Genomic DNA, 23,254 nt, shown 5'->3' with positions numbered 1-23,254 from the left:
AATGTTTCTACCACTCTGAAATTCCTTACAAAGTAAGACCTACACTTACTGTATTTTCTAGCAGCTTTATTCTTGGGCATGTACCCAAGAGAGGCAAGTGCATACATCCACAAAAATATTTGTGCAAGTATGTTCATTGCAGCTTCATTAATAAAAGCCAGAATTAGAAACAACCCAGATGCCTGTCAACAGGAGAATGTGCAGATTGTAATAGATCCACACAGTGGAATACTGTGCTGGAATGACAGAATCAAGCTGACACACACAGCCTGGCTGAATCACAGAATCCTATTGAGAGGAGGCAGCCTTATATGAGAGTCCATGCAATTGCATTTATATCAAGACCAAGAACAGGCCAGACTGAACTGGGGTGAGGGCTTAGTACTGAGAAAGGGGTATCGGTATTTTCTGGAGAGGGGCACATATTCTTTGTCCTGATTTGAATGGTGGTGGTTGTGTACCTGTGTAAAAATTTAGCCGTCTCTTTAAAATGTGTGCAGTTTACTATTATATATGTAAGTTATGCCTTGATTTAGGGAGTGAGATGTAAAAAGGAAGCAGGCCCTGACCCTGGGCAGTGATAGTGAAGCCAGAGGTCAGAGTGTGCAGTCAGAATGGATAGTAACTGATGACCAGCCACTGTGGCAACGGGTGTGAGAGGAGGCGGTCAGAGGTGAGCGGGTGTCCATGTGCTGGCGTCTGGAAACTGGTAGTCCCCCTGGACTCCATGATGGGGCACGGCATCAGCCGTGCATCCCAGTGGAGATGTCTTCAAGCTCCTGCAGATGAAGTGAAGGTGCAGACTGAGAAAGCTGATCTCGTCCTCCTCCCAGCGTGAGTGTAGAGGAATTCCACCCTCCAGGCTGACAACTGTGCAGAAAGCGTTCAGCGAGTCTGAGGGCTGCCCGGCTCTCCTGGGTGTGGCCTTAGCTGCAGCCTCCTGTGCATTCCCTCTGCTGCCCCCAGATCAGCCTCCCTGATGCCCGTCACCACTTTCCCCTGCCAACTCTCCGCCTGGGCCCCTGAGGCCACTGTCCTTACGTGCAGAGGACCAAGTCTTCTCTGCTCCCCGCACCCTCTGCAGTAGAAGTGTTTAGGGCCTAGGAGGCATCTTGTTTGGAAAAGTCTCTTAAGTCAGAGGTCCCCAACTTCCAGGCTGTGGAGCAATACCTCCTTCAAGATCAGCAGAGGCATTAGATGAGAAGGAAAGCACACAAAAAATGTAGTGTGCTGGAATCATCCCAAAACCACCCCTTCAGCCCAGGTCCGTGAAAAAGTTGTCTTCTGTGAAATCAGTCCGTGGTGCCGAAGGTTGGGGCCCACTGTCCTGAGTGACTGGGCCCAGGAGGTAACCTCCTCCCACTTAGGAGCCACCTGTCTAGCGTGTACATCTTGTCTCTCTGTGCCCCCCACTGCCTCCACCTCTCTGTCCACCCCAGCCCACGTGACCCAGCTGACACCCTCAATGTGATTTAGGATGGTGATGGTTGAGAGCTTTGGGGCTTGCCAGGCGGCTCAGTGGTAAAGAATCTGCCTGCCAATGCAGGAGACTTCCTTCCTCCTGGAGGAGGAAATGGCAACCCATTCCAGTATTCATGGTGGGAAAATCCCAAGGACAGAGGAGCCTGGCAGGCTACAATCCATAAGGTTACAAAGAGTCAAACATGACTGAAGTGACTTAGCACACACGCACACTGCCACTTACTTACTCTATGATCTTAGACACATGACCCAACCTGGACTTGAGTTTCCACAACTATAAAAGGGATTACAAGAGTGTCTGCTTTAGGGCCATTATGAGGAGTAAAAGATGGATTCCAGATCAAATGCTTAGCAAATAGCAAATGCTTCAAGCACGTGACCCAGTTACTGTGGTTTTCTTATTACTGATGTTCCTGTATTAACAGAAATAATGATGGAGAGGTAAGGCTTCTTCCATTTCTTATTTGTGTGTCCCTTCAGCTTAAGAGAGCCTCTGCGCCCTCCCTCTCTCCCGAATCCCCCATCCCTGGGCTTCCATGCAGCCTGCTCTCTCTCTGCAACGCACCCCACCCCAGTCTTCACCTTTTCCTCAACCACGTGTTCATTTGCTGTGCCCCATACACCTCTTGTGTTCCGTCTTATGTTTCTGCTAGTTTCTCCCACTTCAGTTTAGTCCCTCACAGGATCCTTTGCTCTGAGGTCCTGTTTGATGCCAGTCACAGTGCTTGGAGTACTGGCGGGTCCTCCAAGATTACCAGTTTGTCCTGGGCTTTCTTGTGCCATGGGTGAGAACAAAGCATGAGTTCACCAATTGCCTAATTCCAAGCAGCCCCTCCTCAGAGAGGGCCACTCAGTAACCAAAGTAAACAATTACTGAGTTAACATTTACCTTTTATAAAGACAGGCAGCAAAAAGGTGTCTCATTAATCTCAGGATGGCCTGTGTCCTAACATGGTGCTTCCCTGGTGACTCCGACAGTAAAGACTCTGCCTGCGGCGTGGGAGACCCAGGTTGGATCCCTGGGTCTAGAAGATCCCCTGGAGAAAGGAATGGCAACCTGCTCCAGAATTCTTGCCTGGGAAATCCCATGGACAGAGGAGCCTGGCGGGTGACAGTCCATGGGGGTACTAAGAGTCAGATATGACTGAGCAGCTTTCACTCACTGACGTGTGCCTGCCCATTGAATTTTCAGGAATGTGCAGCCCCATGCCGTTATAGGAGGCACAACATGATTGAAGTGGAAGAGACATTAGAGCAGTGGTTCTTGACCTTTTGTGGGTCACAGACACCTTTAGGAATTGGACAGAAACTCTGGACTCTACTCCAGAGGGCTGACGTATATCCACTCCTGTTTTAGTACGAATCTGGGGATGGGTAGACCTGCAGATAAGGTCTCTCCATAATGACATCATCCCTGCAGACTGAGTACCAGTCCTCAGCTGTGTCGGCTCATCACCACCCGAGGCAGCCACGCTCTATGTCTAGAGAGCTTGGGCTGTTTGGGTCTTCTGCCTCATGCACATCCGGGCCCTGCTCTGCCGTCCATCAGTCCCTGACCTCCGTTTCCTGGTATTTAACAGTAAGTCAGCGGCCTCTTCCTCGTGCCTCTGAGGATGCAGTTGTTCCTATCACTTGCTGAGAACTGGTTTCCAGGCTCTTGCCAGTCTTCCTGCCCTCCTGGACGGCCTTCAGCTCCTTAATGTTCTCGTCCAGGACTGACTGTGGTACTACAGGCAACGTCTCGCCTTCGTCCCATTCTAGAATTTTGTTAGATTTAAGCTTCCTCCTCCCTGACTGTTTCTGATGGCAGTGAGGTGCCCATTGCTGCGAGATGGGAGCCAAGGACATGCATTGTTCTCTGGACAGGGGCCCGGACTCGAAAGCCTCCAGTGAGATTCCTTCCTTCTGCCCAGCCACACTGCCATCTTCTCCAGGGCAGGACTGTAGACACTTTTCCTTGGGTGGTGTTCTAGGAGCTGATCATTCGTCTTGGCTTTGTTCCCTGTTTCATTAAGTCACGTGCGGCGAATTGTGCTGACAACGTACAGTCTCAGTCACAGTCTGAGCCCAAGAAAATCTAATAACCAGCATTTTTACAGCGTGGCGCCTCTGTTATGTGACGTTAATACAAAGACAATACAAGTTCATTACAGAAAGGTGAAATGTATAAAAAGAAGCAAAACGATAATCCAACTCAGCTAAAGATGGCCCTGTTCACACCTTGGTAAACTCTTCCATTTCCTCTTTTCCGTAGATGTACATCTTTGCCCAAATTAGACCACATTGTAAACATACCTATCTCATTTATCAATATTTTATGAACACCTTTCATGGCATAGGCCACATTTTTGTGTCTTCATTTTTTTTCTTTAAACGGCTTCATAGTTTTCTACATATGAATGTACCATGATTTTATCTGGCCAGTAACTTTTCAGGCTGTTAGCAGCTTTCACAATTCAGATCTGCTTTAGTGAACATCCTTATAGCTAAATCTTTGTGTTAATTTCTAAAATCATACCCTTTGGAAAAATTAAGTGGTATTATTGGCTTAAATTACTGGAATAAAAGTCATGCACATTTTTAGGGCTCTTGCAGTATATATAGCAAGTTATCAGAAGCCGTTGTCATCACTTGTACGTGTTTTCAGGTAAGCAGTTAGAGCAGGGGTCCCAGCTCCTGGGCCGTGGGCCAGTACTGGTCAGAGGCCTGTTAGGAACCGGGCACGTGAGAGGTGAGCGGCAGGCAGGCGAAGCTTCATCTGCTGCTCCCCCACTGGCAGTCCTGCCTGAACCATCGCCCCCTTAGTCAGTTCCTGATGCCAAGATTGGGTACTGCTGGGTTAGGGGGCATGGGGAAGTAAACCTTTGCCTAAGCTGTGGAAAAAAAGCTGAGCTCTCTCTGCTCTTCCTTCCTTTCCATAGGAAAACTTGAATCCCTTAGTAGTTTTGAATTTATTTAAACGAATCCCAGCTGAAGATATCCCTCTACTTCTGATGAATCCGGAAGCTGGAAAGCCCTCCGATTTGATTCTCACACGACTCTTAGTGCCCCCTTTGTGCATCAGACCCTCTGTCGTGAGTGATTTGAAGTCTGGCACCAATGAAGACGATCTGACGATGAAGTTGACAGAAATCATTTTCCTAAATGACGTCATTAAAAAGGTCAGCACTTCCCATGGGCATTTCCAAACTCCAGGTTTTAGAGTCTGTCCCTGCAAACAGAAGTGTCTGATGGAGAAAGTCAAATTGACCAGGCTTGCTTCTGCTCATTCTTAGCATCGGATATCCGGAGCCAAGACCCAGATGATCATGGAAGACTGGGACTTCCTGCAGCTGCAGTGTGCTCTCTACATTAACAGCGAGCTCTCAGGCATCCCCCTCAATATGGCACCCAAGAAATGGACCAGAGGGTTTGTCCAGCGCCTGAAGGGAAAGCAGGGTACGTGTCCACCTGCGTGTGCAGAAGACAGTCTGCTGCCTTGGGTGCGTTTTGGGGGATGTGTGTCCAGCTTATCTCGTTGGAGATCACAGTCTTCCCTTGGCCTTTCTGGTCGCATTGCTCCCAAACGGCACACGTTGTGCCCTGGAGACGATATATTTTTATTTATTTAGGTCGATTCAGAGGCAATCTCTCAGGAAAGAGAGTGGATTTTTCTGGTAGAACAGTCATCTCACCTGACCCCAACCTCCGAATTGATGAGGTAGCTGTGCCAGTTCACGTGGCCAAAATTCTAACATTTCCTGAGAAGGTAAGTACATTGAACTGCTCAGTACTTTGTCTGAATCCAGTGTTTTATGTTATGTTCTGAGGTTCCAAACAATCTCAACAGTGGGGAACCCCCAGTAACCCACCCAGCCCATAGTTTGGCACGTGTGTGTGTGTTTTTTTCCAGTTTGTTTCACACGTGTGTCACCATATATAACATCTACAACACGTACACAGTGGTGTCTGCTTTATATTCAAATACTCAGATATGCATTAAACATTCAAGTCTACTTTTTTCCATCTTTGATATTTTTCTGTGCTAGTTCATACCTCATGCCTTAAATAACTAAATGATAAATATCCACACCCAGTTAATTTTCTTGGGATGAGTTAAAACATTAGAATTTTTAAATGATTTTAGAATCATTTTTAAAACATTAGAATCATTGACTCAAAGACTCTGAATATTAAAAAGCTGTTGATGCATAACCAGAAAGGCTGTACCACTTTACACTGAGTTCATACTCGTCGTGAGTGTAAACTGGTATTTATAGTATTTTCTTTTTTAACTGAGGTGTAGATAATTGAAAGGTCTGATAACAGGAAGATATTGATTGGCTTTGACTTTGTTCTTGAAATTCATAATTAGCCCAGACCATAGGTGCTTCTGGTAAAAAGCTTGTATAAAAAGTATCCTTGGTTGGGACCTGGTGGTCCAGTGGTTGAGAATCCGCCTTCCAATGCAGGGGACACCGGTTCAGTCCCTGGTCAGGCAACTAAGATCCTACATGCTACAAGGCAGCTAGCCTTGCACACGCCTCAAGGAAGAGCTGCAACAGAGACTCAGTGCAGTCAGAATTTAAAAAAAGCAGTGTCCTTGGATGAGTTCCTTCTCTGAGACAGTGCCCCACGAGACTCTTGTCCAGTAGGCTGCAGGACATGCTGGTGCAGTCCAGGACCTGCTGTTCTGGTGTTAACAGCTTTTAAACCTTAGAAGCCCATGGTGAATCACTGCAGATGAAGCTGCCACCTGTTTTTAGGGTCACAGAATATGCTGAAAGGTCCCTGCAGATCAGTCCAGCCCAGTCATTTTATCAGTAGAGAAGCCAAAGGTCAGTCACGGACCTGGCCCTGTCACCCAGCAAGTGAGTGGCCGAATTCAGACGTGAGCCGTCGTCCTTACACTGAAGACCTCGGCAGCAGCGTGCCACAGGTACCTCTCTCCTAGAATTGCACAAGGGGTTCAGTTATGCTTTTTTTTTTTCCTGGACCCCACAAGTGGCATGTGGGGTCTTAGTTCCCTGACCAGCGATCAAACCCTTTCCCCATGCAGTGGAAGTGCAGAGTCCTATGCAAGGGGCCACCAGGGACACCCCCTAGAATCACTTAAAGTGGAGGCTGAGACTCAATTCAGGATGGCATGCGAGCGTAGCGAAACCTAACAGTGCCTCGCTCTGTTTCCTGCTGTGGTCCTCCAGGTGAACAAAGCAAACATCAACTTTTTGAGGAAACTGGTTCGAAATGGCCCTGAAGTTCACCCAGGAGCCAATTTCATTCAGCAGAGACACACGCAGATGAAAAGGTAATGCTTTCACAGTGTGGTTGGATGTGATTATCTCCTCGTGACCAAGTTCACTGTCGCCATACTCAGCCACAGAAGGCAGTCCAAAGTACAATTATTGTGATATGTTGACATGTGGAAAACACCTGTTTAAATTGCAGTTAGCCTAGGTACGTTTTGTTTCCTCTGCTGGCTCTTTGAATGGATGCACAGTGTTCGTTTATTCAATAGCATTTAACATTTAGGTAGATACACCGCATTGGGGTGTGAAAGCAGATCATTTTCTGGGCCACCTGGGTGCTCTGGGTGCACTCATAACCCAGGAGGCACACACTTTGTCAGTTCTGGCTTTTCACAGTGACATGAGCTGATCACCAGTGCTTTTCGTTTCATGAAATTCAAACATCACCAGGGCCCTGTGCTAGAAGCTAGTTTATTACTCAGTTTCTGTGACTCTAAGACATACTTTTATCACAGTTGGACATTTCTAAAATTAAGAGGTGTCATACAATCAATTTGTTGTAGTTTAGGGACTTCCCTGGTGGTCCAGTGGTTAGGGCTTGGCACTTACACTCCCGTGGGCCGGGGTTTAATTCCTGTTTGGGGAACTAGGATCCCACAGGCCACTTGGCGTGGCCAAAAAATAAAGTTACAAAAACAATTTTGTTGTTGTTACGGTGGTTTAATTGACAGTGGAGGGAGGCACCTTAAATTCAGTGAAACATGGTCATTTTAGATATGAAGAGGGAGAAACGTGCTGAGGAAACTGTTCTCACAGGTTATGTCCATTATTGTATGTTAAGGTTTCTGAAATACGGAAACAGAGAAAAGATGGCCCAGGAGCTCAAGTTCGGGGACATTGTGGAGAGGCACCTCATCGATGGAGACGTGGTCCTCTTCAACCGGCAGCCCTCGCTGCACAAACTGAGCATCATGGCGCACCTGGTGAGCAGGAGACTGGTGTTCGTATCTGCTGGGTGGAGCTTTGCTGTGTGCGCCCTGCTCAAACTCCAGACATCTAAAGTTTAAACTGCCAGTAATCTCAAATTTTATAACTTTTGGTTTTCCTCTTCTCTTCCATTTTAGTTTGAGTGAAACTCTTCAATTTCAAGCTTCCCTTCAATGTTTTTAATATTTATAACATACTTTTCACACAACAGTGAAACAGGAACTAATTGAAAATTAGTGTGAAAGTGACGACTGTGATTTCACTTGCAGACAACATAGATGCATATCTGTGTGCACAAAATTATGTAAAATAGACATGGCAGAAAATCGACTTGATTTAAAACAGCATATTAACTAAGAAGCTAAAATGCTTACAGGATTTTTCTTTGTAGTCGTCCTCCGACCAAGACCTGAAGGCATATTTTTTGGAGCAGTTTACTTTGCAACAGCAGCAGTTTCCTTTTCTGGAGATTTCAAATGGAAACAAGATGCAACTTCAATTTGTTAAATATTCATAAATTCTCCTATATGAAAAAACCATTAAATCCCTGAGCATTTGCAAACAGGCTCCTAAGGTAGTGTTTTTCTAGATTGATTTTTTTCCCAGTAGTTTATGGAAACATTACATCAATCTTTTTGCTCAATGGCAGAAATACCAAAGATAGATTTTATGATTATGGAGCTCTAGGAGGTGAACAAATGGAGAAGGCGATGGCACCCCACTCCAGTACTCTTGCCTGGAAACTCCCATGGATGGAGGAGCCTGGTAGGCTGCAGTCCATGGGGTCGCGAAGAGTCAGACACGACCGAGTGACTTCACTTTGAGTTTTCACTTTCATGCATTGGAAGAGGAAATGGTAACCCACTCCAGTGTTCTTGCCTGGAGAATCCCAGGGACGGGGAAGCCTGGTGGGCTGCTGTCTTTGGGGTTGTATAGAGTTGGACAGGACTGAAGCGACGCAGCAGCAGCAGCAGCAGCAGCAGGAGGTGAACAGAAGCCTTCCCTTTCTGGAAACTTGGCCCATTTAACATAGAAATATTTTTATTTGAAAACTTTCAAGTATATACAAAAGTAGAAAGAGTACTGTGATGAACTCACATATTCCCATCCTTTATATTCAGTTATTTTCAAGCTTTTGCCACACTGGTTTTCTCTCTCCCTTTTTCCTTTGATGAAACCAGGTACCATGTCTTTTTCCCATGTGTTTTCAGCTTGCTTCTGCAAAACACGCGTAGCTACAGTGCCATGATCACACCTCACCAAAATGAAGTCATTCCCTGGTGTTGTCTAGCACCCCGGCCATAGTCAGATTGCCCCATGTGTCTTAAAAATCTTTTTGCAGCTAGTTTGCTCAAAGTGAGATCTGAAATCTACACATTTAATTGATCCATGTCTTAAGCCCCTATTACAGTCCTCCCTCCTCCTTTTAATTTCCATGTCATGTCTGAAAAAACCAGGTCATTTGTCCTGAAGAACGCTGCACGTTCTTTATTTGTCTGCCTGTGTGTGGCAGTGAGGGTTCCTGCATGCTTCATTGTTTTCCTGTAAACTAGAAATAAACTCTCAAAGCATAATCAGATTCAAATAGAACTTTTTTGGCAATAATAACTCATAGGTGGTACTGGCTGCTTCCTTTTGCCATATTTCAGGAGGTACACGCTGGCTGGCTGGCTGTCTTAGCTATGTGAAGAAGGTCAGATGCCTCGGCGTGGTGCCTTCCTTGCAAGGTTCCTTGTCAAAGACTCTTGATAATCCCTGGGACTGCAAGGAGGTCAAACCAGTCAATGCTAAAGGAAATTAGTCCTGAGTATTTATTGGAGGGACTGATGCTGAAGCTGAAGCTCCAGTACTTTGGCTACATGATGCGAAGAACTGACTCATGAAAAGACCCTGATGCTGGGAAAGATTGAAGGCAGGAGAAGAATACAGCAGAGGACAAGATGATTGGATGGCATCACCAATTCAATGGACATGAGTTTGAGCAAGCTCCAGGAGTTGGTGATGGACAGGGAAGCCTGGTGTGCTGTAGTCCATGGGGTTGTCAAGAGTCTGACACAACTGAGCAACTGAACTGAACTAATGACCTCATCCATACCAGAACATACTAGGAATTTTCTTCCTTAATGTAAAGTGTCCAGGTCTGCAGGAAGCCTTTTTTTTTTTTAAATAATGGGACTAAGAAGATTTGAATAAATGACTTATGTCCTTTTCCTGATTTGCTTTATTTTGTATTCCACAGGCCAGGGTCAAGCCCCACCGGACTTTCAGATTTAACGAGTGTGTCTGTACACCCTACAATGCGGATTTTGATGGAGATGAAATGAACCTTCATCTTCCTCAAACAGAAGAAGCTAAAGCAGAAGCCCTTGTTCTCATGGGGGTATGTAGGGTGGTGCATCCCAGCTCCTGAGAAAAAGGAGGAGAAGGGAAACAAGTCTTGTTTGAAAACACCCGTAGTATGTAAGGGAGTTGGTTTCTCTCATGGGTGGGGAGTTGAAAGGACTGGGTACCTTCCGACCTGTACTGTGGGTTCCTAGGAGAATACACACACATGCGCACCAGTTATGAAAAGGTAAGACAGGGTGTGTCAGAAGCGTGACTGCTGGATGTCATGGTCCATTATACTTCAGATAAAGGATTGGAGCTGATGCACCTTTTTTTTTCCCCCTTTTGGCTGTGCCAAGCGACTGCTTACAGGATCTTAGTTCCCCGACCAGGGATTGAACCCACACCCTCAGCAGTGAAAGCACAGAGTGCTAACCACTGGACCACCAGCGAGTTCCTAAGCAAATGCACCTTGATATACAGAACCTTCTTTAAATTGGGTGCTTATGCAGTGAACAGCTAGCGCCCGTTTTTGCTAGCGTAGGCACTCATTACATTTGGGTGATTAATAAACGCTGTTCTAACTTAGTGTCTCAACCAAGAGAAGCTTGACCATTCTGCCATTATTGTAACCAGCGTGGAATTGATTGACTTCAAAGATAGCACAGTGCTACCCATCATTCATAGAAGGAAGTTTTCTCTGGAGGAGAGCATTTCTAATTACACTAACGTCTTTTACCCAGAGAGTTCTTTATAAGAATGCAGAACGACTCCACACGGTATTTAAACATAGGGACCTCTGAGGTCAGTCTTGCTGCTATTTTTTACCTCTGCCGTTGACAGATGACGATATTAGTGACAAAGCTGCAGTTAAGAACCCCCAGCCTCCCATTCGTAGCCTTACCTTCCTGCGCTCTTCACTTGTCCATAACCATTAAGAGTGTTTGTGGTGAAGATTTTGGGGCCGCATCACGCATCCAAACACGGCTAACGTACTGTGTTCCTTTTTCCTTCAGACTAAAGCAAACCTTGTAACACCGAGAAATGGAGAACCACTAATTGCTGCTATTCAGGATTTTCTGACAGGTGGGTTTTGTGGAATTTACTTGAAAAGAGACTTTGGAACACGAGGGTTCTCTTTCACGTGTTCACGTGAGCACTTGAAAAGCTGTGTAATTCTGTTGTTTGTTTACTGAGTGTGATTGTGTTCATGAACCATACACGAGATATTTTTTACTTTTCTAAGTGCTGGGGACATGGCAACGGGTAAGACAAAGCCCCTTTCCCTGTGGAGCCTGGATTCTCATTGGAAGAGAAAGCCAGGCAGCAGCTGTGTTTTACCTCACTCTTTTAGTGATAGTCTGTCTGTATTTTTAAAGTTGAAACCTTGTGATTTTTCTCACAATTTCATTCCTTTCCTTCGTTTTGTGTTCTTTCTTAACATCCTCAGGTGCCTATCTCCTCACTCTTAAGGATACTTTCTTTGACCGAGCCAAAGCTTGTCAGATCATCGCTTCAATACTGGTGGGCAAGGATGAGAAAATTAAAGTTCGTCTCCCACCCCCTACAATACTCAAGGTTTGTGCAGGAGCTGTGACGGTGTGTGCGGACGCACCGGTGGTCTGGGGTACACCTGCTGGTGCCAAGTAGGCTTGTGACCGCAGTACCATCTTGGTTCATTGGTGTGAAGGGCAGGTGAGAGCAGGCTCGGCCCACTGACGCTCTGGCTTCTCTCCTCCTCCAGCCTGTCACCCTGTGGACGGGAAAGCAGATCTTCAGTGTCATCCTGAGACCCAGCGATGACAATCCAGTGAGGGCCAACCTCCGAACCAAGGGCAAGCAGTACTGCGGCAGAGGCGAGGACCTCTGTGTCAACGACTCCTGTGAGTGAAGGCAGCAGGTCGGGGCCAGCAGTTCCCTTCACTTTGCGCGTAAACCCCGTGTTTCCCTAAGGCCTTAGGCAGGAAGTTTGTTCTTCAGGGAAATGCAGCTGGTGTTTCTCCAGAAGGTAGAGGTCATGTGGACACATGGCCAACCCGCAGTTAGAGTGCTCTTCTCCACGTGCTTTGTCTCAGGTGACTTGTTTCTGCCAATTAATGAAATTCTTTTCCTCTTTTTCTGTTGTTGGTTTGTGTGTGTGTGTGTGTTTTGCTGTACAAGGGTCTCATTATTTAAGGCTTATAATTTGTTATTTTATGTCCAAAAATGTGTTCATTGTTTAGAAGTATGACTAGAAGTATATGTAAGTGGGTTTCCCAAGTGGCTCTGTGGTAAAGAATCTGCTTGCCAATTCAGGAGATACAGGAAACAGGTTGAATTTCTGGGTCAGAAAGATCTCCGGGAGGAAGAAATGGCAACCCACTCAGTATTCTAGCCTGGAAAATCCCGTGGCCAGAGGAGCCTGGTGCGCTACAGTTCACTGGGTCGCCAGGAGTTGAACACACATGAGCAACAGAGCACACATCCATGGCTGTAAAGTACTACTGAAAGGCTGATTTTTACCTGCCTCGGCCGGTCAGTGGAGGCTTTGATCACATGTGGATCAGGTGTAACAGTGCTGTGTGTGCTAAGTCATTCAGTCGTGTCTGACTCTTTGCGACCCTATGGACTGTATAGCCCACCAGGCTCCCCTGTCCATGGGATTCTCCTGGCAAGAATCCTGGAGTGGGTTGCCATTTCCTTCTCCAAGGGTATTCCTGACTCAGGGACCGAACCTCTGGCTCTAGTCTCCTGCATCAGCAGGCAAGCTCTTTACCGCTAACGCCACCTGGGAAGCCCCAGTGTAACAGTGAGAACATTTAAATATGAGTCCTCTGAGTCCCCTAGACTGATTCAGCCCAAGAGTGTGTTCCCCAGACCTATGCTATTCAGGCAGCATTTACTCTCTCGGTCCCAGGCTGCTAACAGGCAGTTCCCCAGCAGACTGCTTTGAGTAACACTGGTTTAGAATGGCCTTTGCTAGCAAGGCTTTGTGACGAGAGGTGGATCTGCAGGCCTCTATAGAGACGACTGAACCGCAAAAACTCTGAAGGTCAAGGATTCTCTGCTGTCTCATGATGAAGAGCACTGATTTTTTTTCTCTCCCCCGCCCCCCGGTTTCATAAGTGTACTCCCTTGGACTTTAATGTATTTTGGCTTCTTGTTTTATATTGTGTTTTTGTTTCTAGATACAAATTTCATTTTGTCGTTTAGGCTTTTCACGATGGTGCCACTCCTAGTTTTAAATGTCTTAGTGAATAAGGAAGTGCTTTATAAACAACACTTTGTTGTACATGATTGAATTGGTGCCCAAAACATCCCCATGACATAAAGATGGCAGAGCTTGATACTGCCATCCACATACCACAGATAAAGACGACGAGAGAGCCTTTCAGAGTCAGGGCTATATGGTAACAAACTAGATCTTTCCTGCTTTTCAAAAGTTGCTAGATTTCTCCTTTTCCCCCCTCAAAAAGAAATTTTTTAGAGAGCATTTCTATTTGCTCTGCTCTAACTTAAAAAACAAATTTTCTCAACTGCCTTAAATTCATTTTGGAATGAGACAGAGTAACAGATAATCATTTGTGTGAGTCCATAATCTTTTCCTTCCAGACGTCACAATCCAGAACAGCGAGCTGATGAGTGGCAGCATGGACAAAGGAACGCTGGGGTCAGGATCCAAGAACAACATTTTTTACATTTTGCTGCGAGACTGGGGGCAGAATGAAGCTGCCGACGCGATGTCACGGCTTGCCAGGCTGGCTCCCGTCTACTTGTGTGAGTGTCTTAGCGTCCTTGTTTTATTGCTATAGGTTATTGATGTTTTAGGGGGTTCTTTTCCTATTTCATCCCCCTGCCCCAAACACATACAAACACAAAGAAAAGGATACTTGTTCCAGGCTAAACCATTTATGCTTTTCTTAATGAAATAAACTTGATGCTGACCAATTTGACTGCAGATTCGAATTTGCTTTCCAGTTCTCTTCTCAAAAGCTACAGTAGCTCCCTAATGCCCATGACATACATGGGCTGTTACACAAAGGGCCTTCATGGGCTGCTTCCAAGGTAGGCTGTGCAGAAGTGTCACCCTCTGGTCCTTCCACAGTTCAGCCCTCCCAGCTGACTCAGTGTTTCCCTACTGGCCTGTGCATCAGGCCAGGAGGTTTTCTTTGCGTCCCCCCGGATATCTTTAGTCTGTCTTTAGTCTACTCTTAGACTTGACTCTTCAGCTGAGTGCAGAATTCTAGACTGAATGTTATTTTCCCTGAGAATTTTGAAGGTATTACTCCATTCTGTTCTTTTAGGGTTGCTGTAAAATGTATTTCCCTTCTTATTCCCAACTTTTTGCATTTGAATTGTCTTTTTTTTAATTGCAGTATCCAGTTTTGGGGTAATCCAGTTTAGTTTACCCAGTTATATACATACATGCATTCTTTTTTTTAATATTCTTTTCCATTGTGGTTTTTTACAGGATATTGAATATGACTCCCTGAGCTGTACTTTAGGACCTTGTTTATCCTGAATTGTCTTTTTATTCTAGAAGCTTTGAGGTCCTCTTTGTTTCTGGCATTCTGAAAGTTCACAGTGATGCAGCCTTGGGATGTTTATCATTCATTGTGCTGAGCGCTCTGCAAGCTCTCTCAATCTGCAACATGTGTCCTTCAGTTCTGGAAATTTTCTTGTACTTTTTCTGATCATAGTCTCTCTTTTACTTTCTCTGTTCTTGCTTTTTGGAATTTCTGTTAATTGTCTGGTAGAGTTCTTGGAGTGATTCTCTGATTTTCTCTTTTTCCCTGTTGTCCATTTATTTGTTTCTGGATTCAGTTTTCTTTTTAACAGTTGTTTTTTTTTTGTTTTTTTTTTTTTAATTTTCAGTATCATATATTTAATTTCCAGCCATTGTTCTTATTTGCCAGTAGTTCTTTTCTCTTGGTTTCCTTCTTTTCTTTCTTCTCTTTTTAAGACTTCCTATTCTTGATGCTCAAACACCTCTTTTATAGCACTCTGTTTCCCGTAGCGGGAAGGGCCTGAGGCCTCTTTTTTTATAGACAGACCTCAAACATTGCAGGTTTGGTTCTAGATACCATGATGAAGCATATATAACAATCAAGCAACTCATATGAATGTTTTGGTTTCCCAGTGCATAAAAAGCTTGTTTGTACTATAGTCTTATTAAGTATGCAATAGTATTATGTGTTAACATGTTGTTGTTCAGTCGATAAGCTGTGTCTGACTCTTTATGACTCATGGACTGCAGCATGCCAGGCTTCCCTGTGTTTCCCAGCGTTTGCTCAGATTCTTGTCCATTGAATCAGTGATACTATCTAACCACCTCGTCCTCTGCCACCCTCTTCTTTTGCCTTCAATTTTTCCCAGCATCAGGGTCTTTTCCAATGAGTCAGCTCTTCATATCAGGTGGCCAAAGTATTGGAGCTTCAGCTTTAGTATCAATCCTTTCAGTGAATGTTCAGGATTGATTTCCTTTCGGATTGACTGGTTTGATCTCCTTGCAGTCCACCGGACTGTAAAGAGTCTTCTCCAACACCAGTTCGAAGGCATCAGTTCTTCAGTGCTCAGCCTTCTTTATGATCCAACACTCACATCCATACGTGACTACTGGAAAAACCATAGTTTTGATTATACAGACATTTGTCAGCAAAGTGATGTCTTTGCTTTTTAATATGCTGTCTAGGTTTGTCATAGCTTTTCTTGCAAGGAGCAGGTGTCTTAATTTCATGGCTGCGGTCGCCGTCCACAGTGATTTTGGATCCAAGAAAATAAAATGTGTCACTGCTTTCACTTTTCCCCGTCTGTTTGCCATGAAGTGATGGGGTCAGATGCCGTGATCTTAGTGTCTTACGTGTACACACCTTAATAAAAAAAAGACTTTACTGCTGAAAAATGCTAATCTTCTGAGCCTTCAGTGAGTCATAATAACAACAGCCCAGAGCATCATAAAAATATAATAATGGAAGTGTTTAAAATATTGTGAGAATTACTGAAATTCAACATAGAGACACAAAATGAGCAAATACCATTGGAAAAACTGTGCTTTTAGACTTGTTCAAATACAAGGTTGCCACAAACCTTCTGTTTTTAAAGAAACACACTATCTGTGAAGCACAGTAAAAAAAGGTGTACTTGTACAAACTTTCCATCCAGGTTTCCCCATTTGCAGCTCGTACATTACCTCCAACAGAATGTGAGGATTTGTTTCTGAGACTTTCAGACTCAGTGGCCCTCCACTCCACAGCCACTTTTCAGCATCCCCTTCCCCACCCTGTTAATCCAGTTGCCCCTCACCTGCCCAGTTGCTACAGGTGTTAGGGTTAGGATTATTGATGGTATATAGTTCAATCAAAGGTAGAGTTCACATTTGCTTCTTAGCCTCTATTTTGGAACGATTTCTGAAAAAGAGAATTGGAGCAGAGAGGTGTCTGGGATGCTGAGCGCCAGCCATCCGGTAGCCCACTTTCTGCAACTGGCTCTCTCAGTCTCTCTTTCCTGTTCAGTGGCTGCCTGCTTTATAATATAGTTGGGACATCCCTGTGCTCCATACCAGGTTGTGAGCTCTCTGAGAGGGGTTAGTGAGTCTTAGTCATCTTTGTGTAACAACCTAGGGACCGGTACAGTAAGTTTTTGTTTAACTGGCTTGCAGCAAGTTCTCTGAAGGTATAAACTTGTTTCTGCATAACAGGTTGACTAACATCAATGGTTCTCTCTTCTGGCTCTCCTTGCCAACCCTTCTGCAGCTAACCGTGGATTCTCAATCGGGATTGGTGACGTCACACCTGGCCAAGGGCTGCTGAAGGCCAAGTATGAGTTGCTGAACGCTGGCTACAAAAAATGCGATGAGTACATCGAAGCCCTGAACACAGGCAAGCTGCAGCAGCAGCCCGGCTGCACCGCCGAGGAGACTCTGGAGGTGAGTCTGGCTCTGAGTCAGGTTAGCAGCCAGTGGCATTGTAGGCCCTGAAGAGAAGCGACAGAGGTGAGCGGAGAGGAAAGGCAGTGGCTTCAGCCCGTCTGTGAGCTGTGCAGCTCGTGTGTGTTCTAATGATGGGAGGGCCTCCCATCAAATCTGTTCCATCGCTTCCAGCTTTCGTGTTCCAGGTGGTGATCAGCTATCTGTTCATTTGGCCACATGGGGCTGCTCTTGTTCCATCGTCACACTTGGGCCCCTTCTGTCCCTCATACTTCAGTGCTTTGGCCCTATTACCAGCATCCTGTGACCAGACTGACACCACAGCTTTGAAAGGATGGTCTTTGAAAGAGACGTGGTTAAGTCATGTTTGAGAGTCACAGTCCAGTCTGTTGCACGTTCCAGGCACGTTCCAGTCTGGAGCTAAGTTAGCTGAGAACTGGACCTGAGGTGTGAGAGTCAGAATGGCCTGAGAGTCCTGCGTTTTCTCTGAAGCAGCCTGCCTTCGCAGTCCGACTGCACCAGGGCCCTGTCTGACTCTCTTCTGCCTCCCAGTAGCCTGGCGCTCAGGGCTTTAACTCAGTAAGTAGGGAAGAAAGGATTTTTGAACAATCAAAAATAATTTTTTTTATTTTATCTGTACGTCTTTTGGTTGCTCTGGGTCTTGGTTGGTGCGTGTGGGCTTTCTCTGGTTGCGGTGAGCACGGGCCGCTCTTCACTGTGGTGCAGTGGCTTCTCATTGCGGTGGCGTCTCTTGTTGCAGAGCACAGGGCTCCAGGGCACACAGGCTTCAGCAGTTGCAGCACGGACTCGGTAGTTGCAGCTCTTGGGCTCGAGAGCACAGCTTCAATAGTGCTGGCACATGGGCTTAGTTGCTTCAAGGCATGTGGGATCTTCCCAGACCAGGGATCAAACCCGTGTCTTTCTGCATTGGCAGGCAGATTCTTTGCCACCGAGCCACCAGGGAAACCTCAGTAAGAAATTTTCTGATGAACTTTTTAAAGCAAAAAGAAAGCAGAGTTGTGTGAGGTGTTCACAATTAGCTCTTTCTTAATGTAAGTCTTAAAGAAAAACCAAAAGAGAGAGAAATGGGGTGTTTCTCACCTAGAAGATTACTTGAGGCCTCAGCTGCACTTCTCTTTAGTGAAAGCATGATTCCCAGCTGATTGAGCATCATAGGTTGTGGGTTGAGGGATGGCAGTCTAGATGAGCTCATGGACTAGAGTATTCTATTGAGTTGCCTAATCACATGCCCAGTTGGTGGGAATTCAAGTGTGTGCTTGGCAGAGACAAATTTTAGCAACAGTACACGCCACTCTTTTAGTACGTATAACATAATGTCACATAAAGTGCAAAGTGTTACACGTGTGTATACACAGTATACACAAGCGTGTGTATATACAGTGACGTATATAATGCTCATACAGAGACACCACTGTGTAGGGTATATACACAAAGCTGCATGTATTCTACCTCATTGACCATTTAAATACTTTTCCGAGGTTTTGTTACTAACCATTTTTTCCTTACACACTGATTATGAAACCCGTGGGACTTCCCAGGGGGCACTAGTGGTAAAGAATCTGCCTGCCAATGCAGGAGACATAAGTGACGTGAGTCCTATCCCTGGGTCAGGAAGATCCCCTGGAGAAAGGCATGGCAACCCCCTCCAGTGTTCTTGCCTGGAGAATCCCATGGCCAGAGGAACCTGACAGGCTACAGTCCATAGGGCCTCTAAGAGTAGGACACAACGGAAATGACTTAGCACATGGAAAATGTCAGTCTGCAGAGATAGGACATCTTGGTCTTCTAAGGTCTGAAACCTTTTATCTGCTGGAAATCTGACATCTCACTCGAATTCTTCACGTTCTCTTAAATGTCACGTTGAACATCAGTAATCACATAGGCACCGTGCATCTCTCTTTCTCCCACCAGGCTTTGATCCTGAAGGAGCTGTCCGTGATCCGTGACCACGCAGGTAGCGCCTGCCTCCGGGAGCTGGATAAGAGCAACAGCCCCCTCACCATGGCTCTGTGTGGTTCCAAAGGTGAGCGCCTCCTCTGGCCGCTGCTGTCACTGCCTTCCATGCAGGCTGGCTGGTTGTGCTCTGGAAAATGTGCATCAGAACTTCAGGCCGAGAATTCCCTGGTTGTTCGTGCAGTGGTCAGGACTCAGTGCTTTCACTGCCCAGGCCCGGGTTGAATCCCTGGTCAGGGAACCAAGGTCCCACAAGCTGCACAGCAGCCCGCCTCCACCAAGCTCAAGAAAACAGAGCTTCAGGCCTTCTGCTGACAAGCGTGTGAAAGTGAAAGAAAGCGAAGTCGCTCAGTCGTGTCCGACTCTTTGTGACCCCATGGACTGTAGCCTGCCAGGCTCCTCTGTCCATGGGATTTTCCAGGCAAGGGTACTGGAGTGGGGTGCCATTGCCTTCTCCAGGGGATCTTCCTGACTCCGAGATTGAACCTGGGTCTCCTACATTTCAGGCAGATGCTTTACCATCTGAGCCACTGTATCTTTTCAAATAATGCTTAGAGAAAGAGACGGTTATTTGCATTTTTAGAATGTCTAACTGCTTTGGAGAAACTTGTTTATCATGTGTGTGGATTTCTGAGTTTGAGGCTGCTTTGAGTAAACTTGGTCTTATTTTTTTGAAGAAAGAAAGAAGAGCCAGGGATTTTTAAAATCATATGTTTGATGATAATTAAATACCCTTAAATTTTATAGTTAGCCAGGACCTGAAAGTGTTAGGTTTCATGATACTGCACTGAAATTCAGAACCCTGAGCTTTCCAAACTTCCTGTTTTCACAAATTTCTGACAGAATAAAGTCCAGTCTCTTGAGCCTTGCTGTCCTTCACCCCATAGTCTCCTCCCTGCTCCTGGTGCATACCCCACACTCCTGTCCTGTGTCTCTGCTTCCCACTCTCTGACCCATTTTGGAACTCCTCCCCCATGTCCTCTATGTGGAAGTCATAATATCTAAGAGTCCAGCTGGTTAATGCTGCCTTCTCAAATACTCCCCTTGGAAGTCTCTCCTCCAGCCCCAGAGTGCTCGCTCGCCCCTGAGCTCTAGCCCTGCCTGGCCTTCCTTGTGTTACTGACAGCTCTGTCCTTGCTGTTCTGGTTCTGTCCTTCACCGTCCCTAGAGTATGAACTTGTGGAGGATGGGGGCTGTGCCGTGTTGTATTCCTGTTTTACCAACAGATCTGCTTGTACTTCAGTTACTGTGATTCTGGTAAATGAATGTTCCATTTCTGACCTGCTTCCCCAGGTTCCTTCATTAACATATCACAGATGATTGCCTGTGTGGGACAGCAAGCTATCAGTGGCTCGCGAGTGCCAGATGGCTTTGAAAACAGGTCCCTGCCTCACTTTGAAAAACACTCAAAGGTAAGCAGGAGTGGATCAAATACAACTTTGAAGGACAACCTTCAGCAGCACGAAAGAATGACCGAAGCTCTGGGGCTGCCAATTAGGTGACTCCTGAAGCTGGCATAGAGGGTGGGGACCACTCAGAGTTATTCCCTCTGCAGCCCAAACTTGACTGAGTCCTGTAGAAGGACCCTCATGAAACTCGGAGCTGAAAGACTTGGACCCGTGCCCTTTTGTGTATTTTCTCTTCTAAGGAGGAGGATGTCCGTTTCCCATCGAACTTCACCTTAAGTAATCTGCTTGTGTTGTTACCATTTGTGTGCGTTCAATCTGTACGCTTATTTTAGGGAACACTTCCATAAAAGTAAAAAGGTTTTAAACAGTGAACACGTGAACCACAGTGAAACAACCAGGAAATTCCAGGTTCTCTCTGGAATTCCTAAACTGCCTGTAAATGACTTCTGAGTTCCGTTGGGCCTCGTGGTCTGGGCACTACTGTCAGCAGAGTGAGACAGACAGGCCTGGACTGGGGTTTTCTGAGATTCTGGGGTAGATAGCCATTAAACGAACAGTTGAGGAACTTAGAGCTGATTTGGTCACTTAGTAATTCTGGATGGAGTCAACTGTTATTCACACTAAAACACAGATGGCCCAGCTGCTCCTGGCCTGAGGAGCTACAGGACTTATGGCCAGCCCCTCCTGGGGAGAGGGGCCTGCTGTACTGAAATTGACAGACGCTGTCCGTATCCGGTGGCCCCAGGAACAACTTGGGCTCTCCGTCCAAGATCAGAATTTACTAGAGGTCAGGCAGCCAGCAAGTCACTGGAGTGCTTATATGGCTGACTGTGCTTATATGGCTCAGAGTCAAAGCCTGACCAATTTAGAAAGATGCCAAGGACATCTAGTGCCAGACTTTGGGGAAGATGGTACTTGCCTAGAAGTGCTTTTGAGTATGCCAGCTGCCCCTTAAGTGAAATGGGGCAAAAGAATTTTAGCCTGTTCATCTGAGTTGTCCTCCAAGGAACACGAACCTGTCCAGATCAAAGGCCATTGGGCATTTCATAGGGTGTTTTTTATATGTGGGTTTTTTTGTTTTTTTACAGTTTTTTTTTTTCTTTATCTTAATATTCACCCATTTAAAGTGTAGAGTTCAGCAGCTTAGTGTGTTCACCGAGTTGTGAACACACATAATCTCAATTTTAGGATATTTCCAACAGCCCAAAAATGAATCCCCATAAACTGTAGCAGCACACATCTATGTTTTGGAGGTGGACAGGTCCAGCCTGCCGGCAGGTATCTTAAAAACAGTCGTTTCCTGGGAGAAGGCCAGGGTGCCCTCTAAACTGAGATCCATGACTGCCTGCCAACTCTAGGAGTAGCAGCCCAAGCTTCGGTGTCCCTGTCCTGAGCCACCTGGCTGCCACTGGCACGAGCACCAGCCCTGGCTGGGAACTCACTCTCCTTTTCTCTGGTAAGGATAATTTGAACTAAATTATTTCTTTAGGAAAGGGCATAAAACATGGGAGTGCATTGGCCAGGTATTTATGGTCTAAAGGTGAGGTGTTTTCTGATTTGAATGGGTCTTGGAATTGGGGACCTTAAACTTTTATTTGTTAGATTTTTCTTTTTTTTTTTTCCTACCTCTCTTCAGCTCCCAGCTGCCAAAGGCTTTGTGGCTAATAGCTTTTATTCTGGTTTGACACCAACCGAGTTTTTCTTCCACACGATGGCTGGCCGGGAAGGTCTGGTCGACACAGCCGTGAAGACAGCTGAAACAGGATATATGCAGGTAACCTGAAGAAACGTAGGCCATTAGCAGTGAAGCCGGACAGGTCTGCAGATCTTGACTGCTGAGTGTTCGCTTCTTTTCTACCTGACTTCTGATGTATTAAGTCTTGGCATTTAAAAGGAAAAACTGAGAGATGTAGATGCCGTAAAAATAAACAACACAAAAAAGTAAGATGTTCAAAAAAAGAAGTTCAAAATCAGTGTCTCCTTTGAATGGTGCAGACCAGGCTGGAACCACATGTACCAAAGCTCTGCTGGAGGAGAACATGGACCAGAAATCCCCCGGCACGTCATCTCACTGAGCCACTACTTGCTAATACACAGAGATAGGGGACAACACCCACCTCCTGATTACACACTGAGAGGGCTGTGCTCACTGCAGCGGTTTATGTAATCTATCATTAATGTCACTCTAAGGGACTCAGAGAACCTGTTCCACGGCCCACAGGAGGGCTTGGGCACTTGGAGGGCGGACTCGTTCTCCGCTGTGTGTGTAGTTGCAGGAGAGCAGTCTTGGGGGACAGGGCTGAGCTACATGCTTTTTATGCCTGTGTTTCTGAGACTGCCACAGGGGTACATCCTAGACAGCAGAGGGGTGAGAACACATCCTACTTTGTGCTTCCATAAGACCACAAGCGAAAGATCTCTCTCCGTCTCTAATTCTCATTTCTACCTTGTACTCCATAATCTACGTTTTGTTTTTTGTCTTGTGTTTGGTTTTGGTTTTGGTTTGGTTTTTTGATGATTTTATCTGCTTACAATACATGCTGAGGTTAACACTCCAAGTTGCTAGGCCATGAACTGCTGTGGTTTTGTGTCCCTTTTCTCCCCACCATGGACTGAGAAGCACAGCCCTTGGCAAGCAGGGGAACCAGGCCTGATAACCAAAGATGAGCAATGAGTGAATGAGTAAGCCAGGATACACAAGGTTGATGAGAGCAAAATGGACTCGAGTCAGTACCCACCAATTTCCATAACCTCTCGTCTGTCCCCTGTGTGGCATTACTGATAGTGCTTCCCTTTTAATGATCTTTTAATGGGAAATCGCCCTTTAGCTTCAGAGTGTGCTTTTGTCAGAAACCTAGCAGACTGTGAAATGCTTTTAACACTCTTGCCCGAATGTCTTTTGACTTTATTTTTTGTCCTTTACCTTTCTGGAGTCGAGAGTATGA

The 23,254-nt window shown here is 45.8% G+C and overlaps 1 protein-coding gene across 2 annotated transcripts in view; it reads left to right on the top strand.

Moving 5' to 3' along the window:
* The window catches only part of POLR3A (RNA polymerase III subunit A), a 49,109-nt gene that overhangs the window by 8,619 nt on the left and 17,236 nt on the right, over positions 1-23,254 (top strand). For both annotated transcript variants that reach the window (NM_001083750.1, XM_005226449.5), the window contains 14 exon segments: positions 4,404-4,643; positions 4,758-4,920; positions 5,094-5,230; positions 6,666-6,769; positions 7,552-7,693; positions 9,937-10,077; positions 11,039-11,108; positions 11,473-11,600; positions 11,767-11,905; positions 13,614-13,778; positions 16,754-16,926; positions 18,859-18,970; positions 20,194-20,312; positions 21,946-22,083. In NM_001083750.1, coding sequence (NP_001077219.1) covers positions 4,404-4,643; positions 4,758-4,920; positions 5,094-5,230; positions 6,666-6,769; positions 7,552-7,693; positions 9,937-10,077; positions 11,039-11,108; positions 11,473-11,600; positions 11,767-11,905; positions 13,614-13,778; positions 16,754-16,926; positions 18,859-18,970; positions 20,194-20,312; positions 21,946-22,083 — 1,971 coding nt within the window.

Source organism: Bos taurus, chromosome 28 (assembly GCF_002263795.3).
Source record: "Bos taurus isolate L1 Dominette 01449 registration number 42190680 breed Hereford chromosome 28, ARS-UCD2.0, whole genome shotgun sequence".
Lineage (NCBI taxonomy): Eukaryota > Metazoa > Chordata > Mammalia > Artiodactyla > Bovidae > Bos > Bos taurus.
The sequence above is the reverse complement of the archived record's forward strand: the minus strand, read 5'-3'. Positions and strand labels throughout refer to the sequence as shown.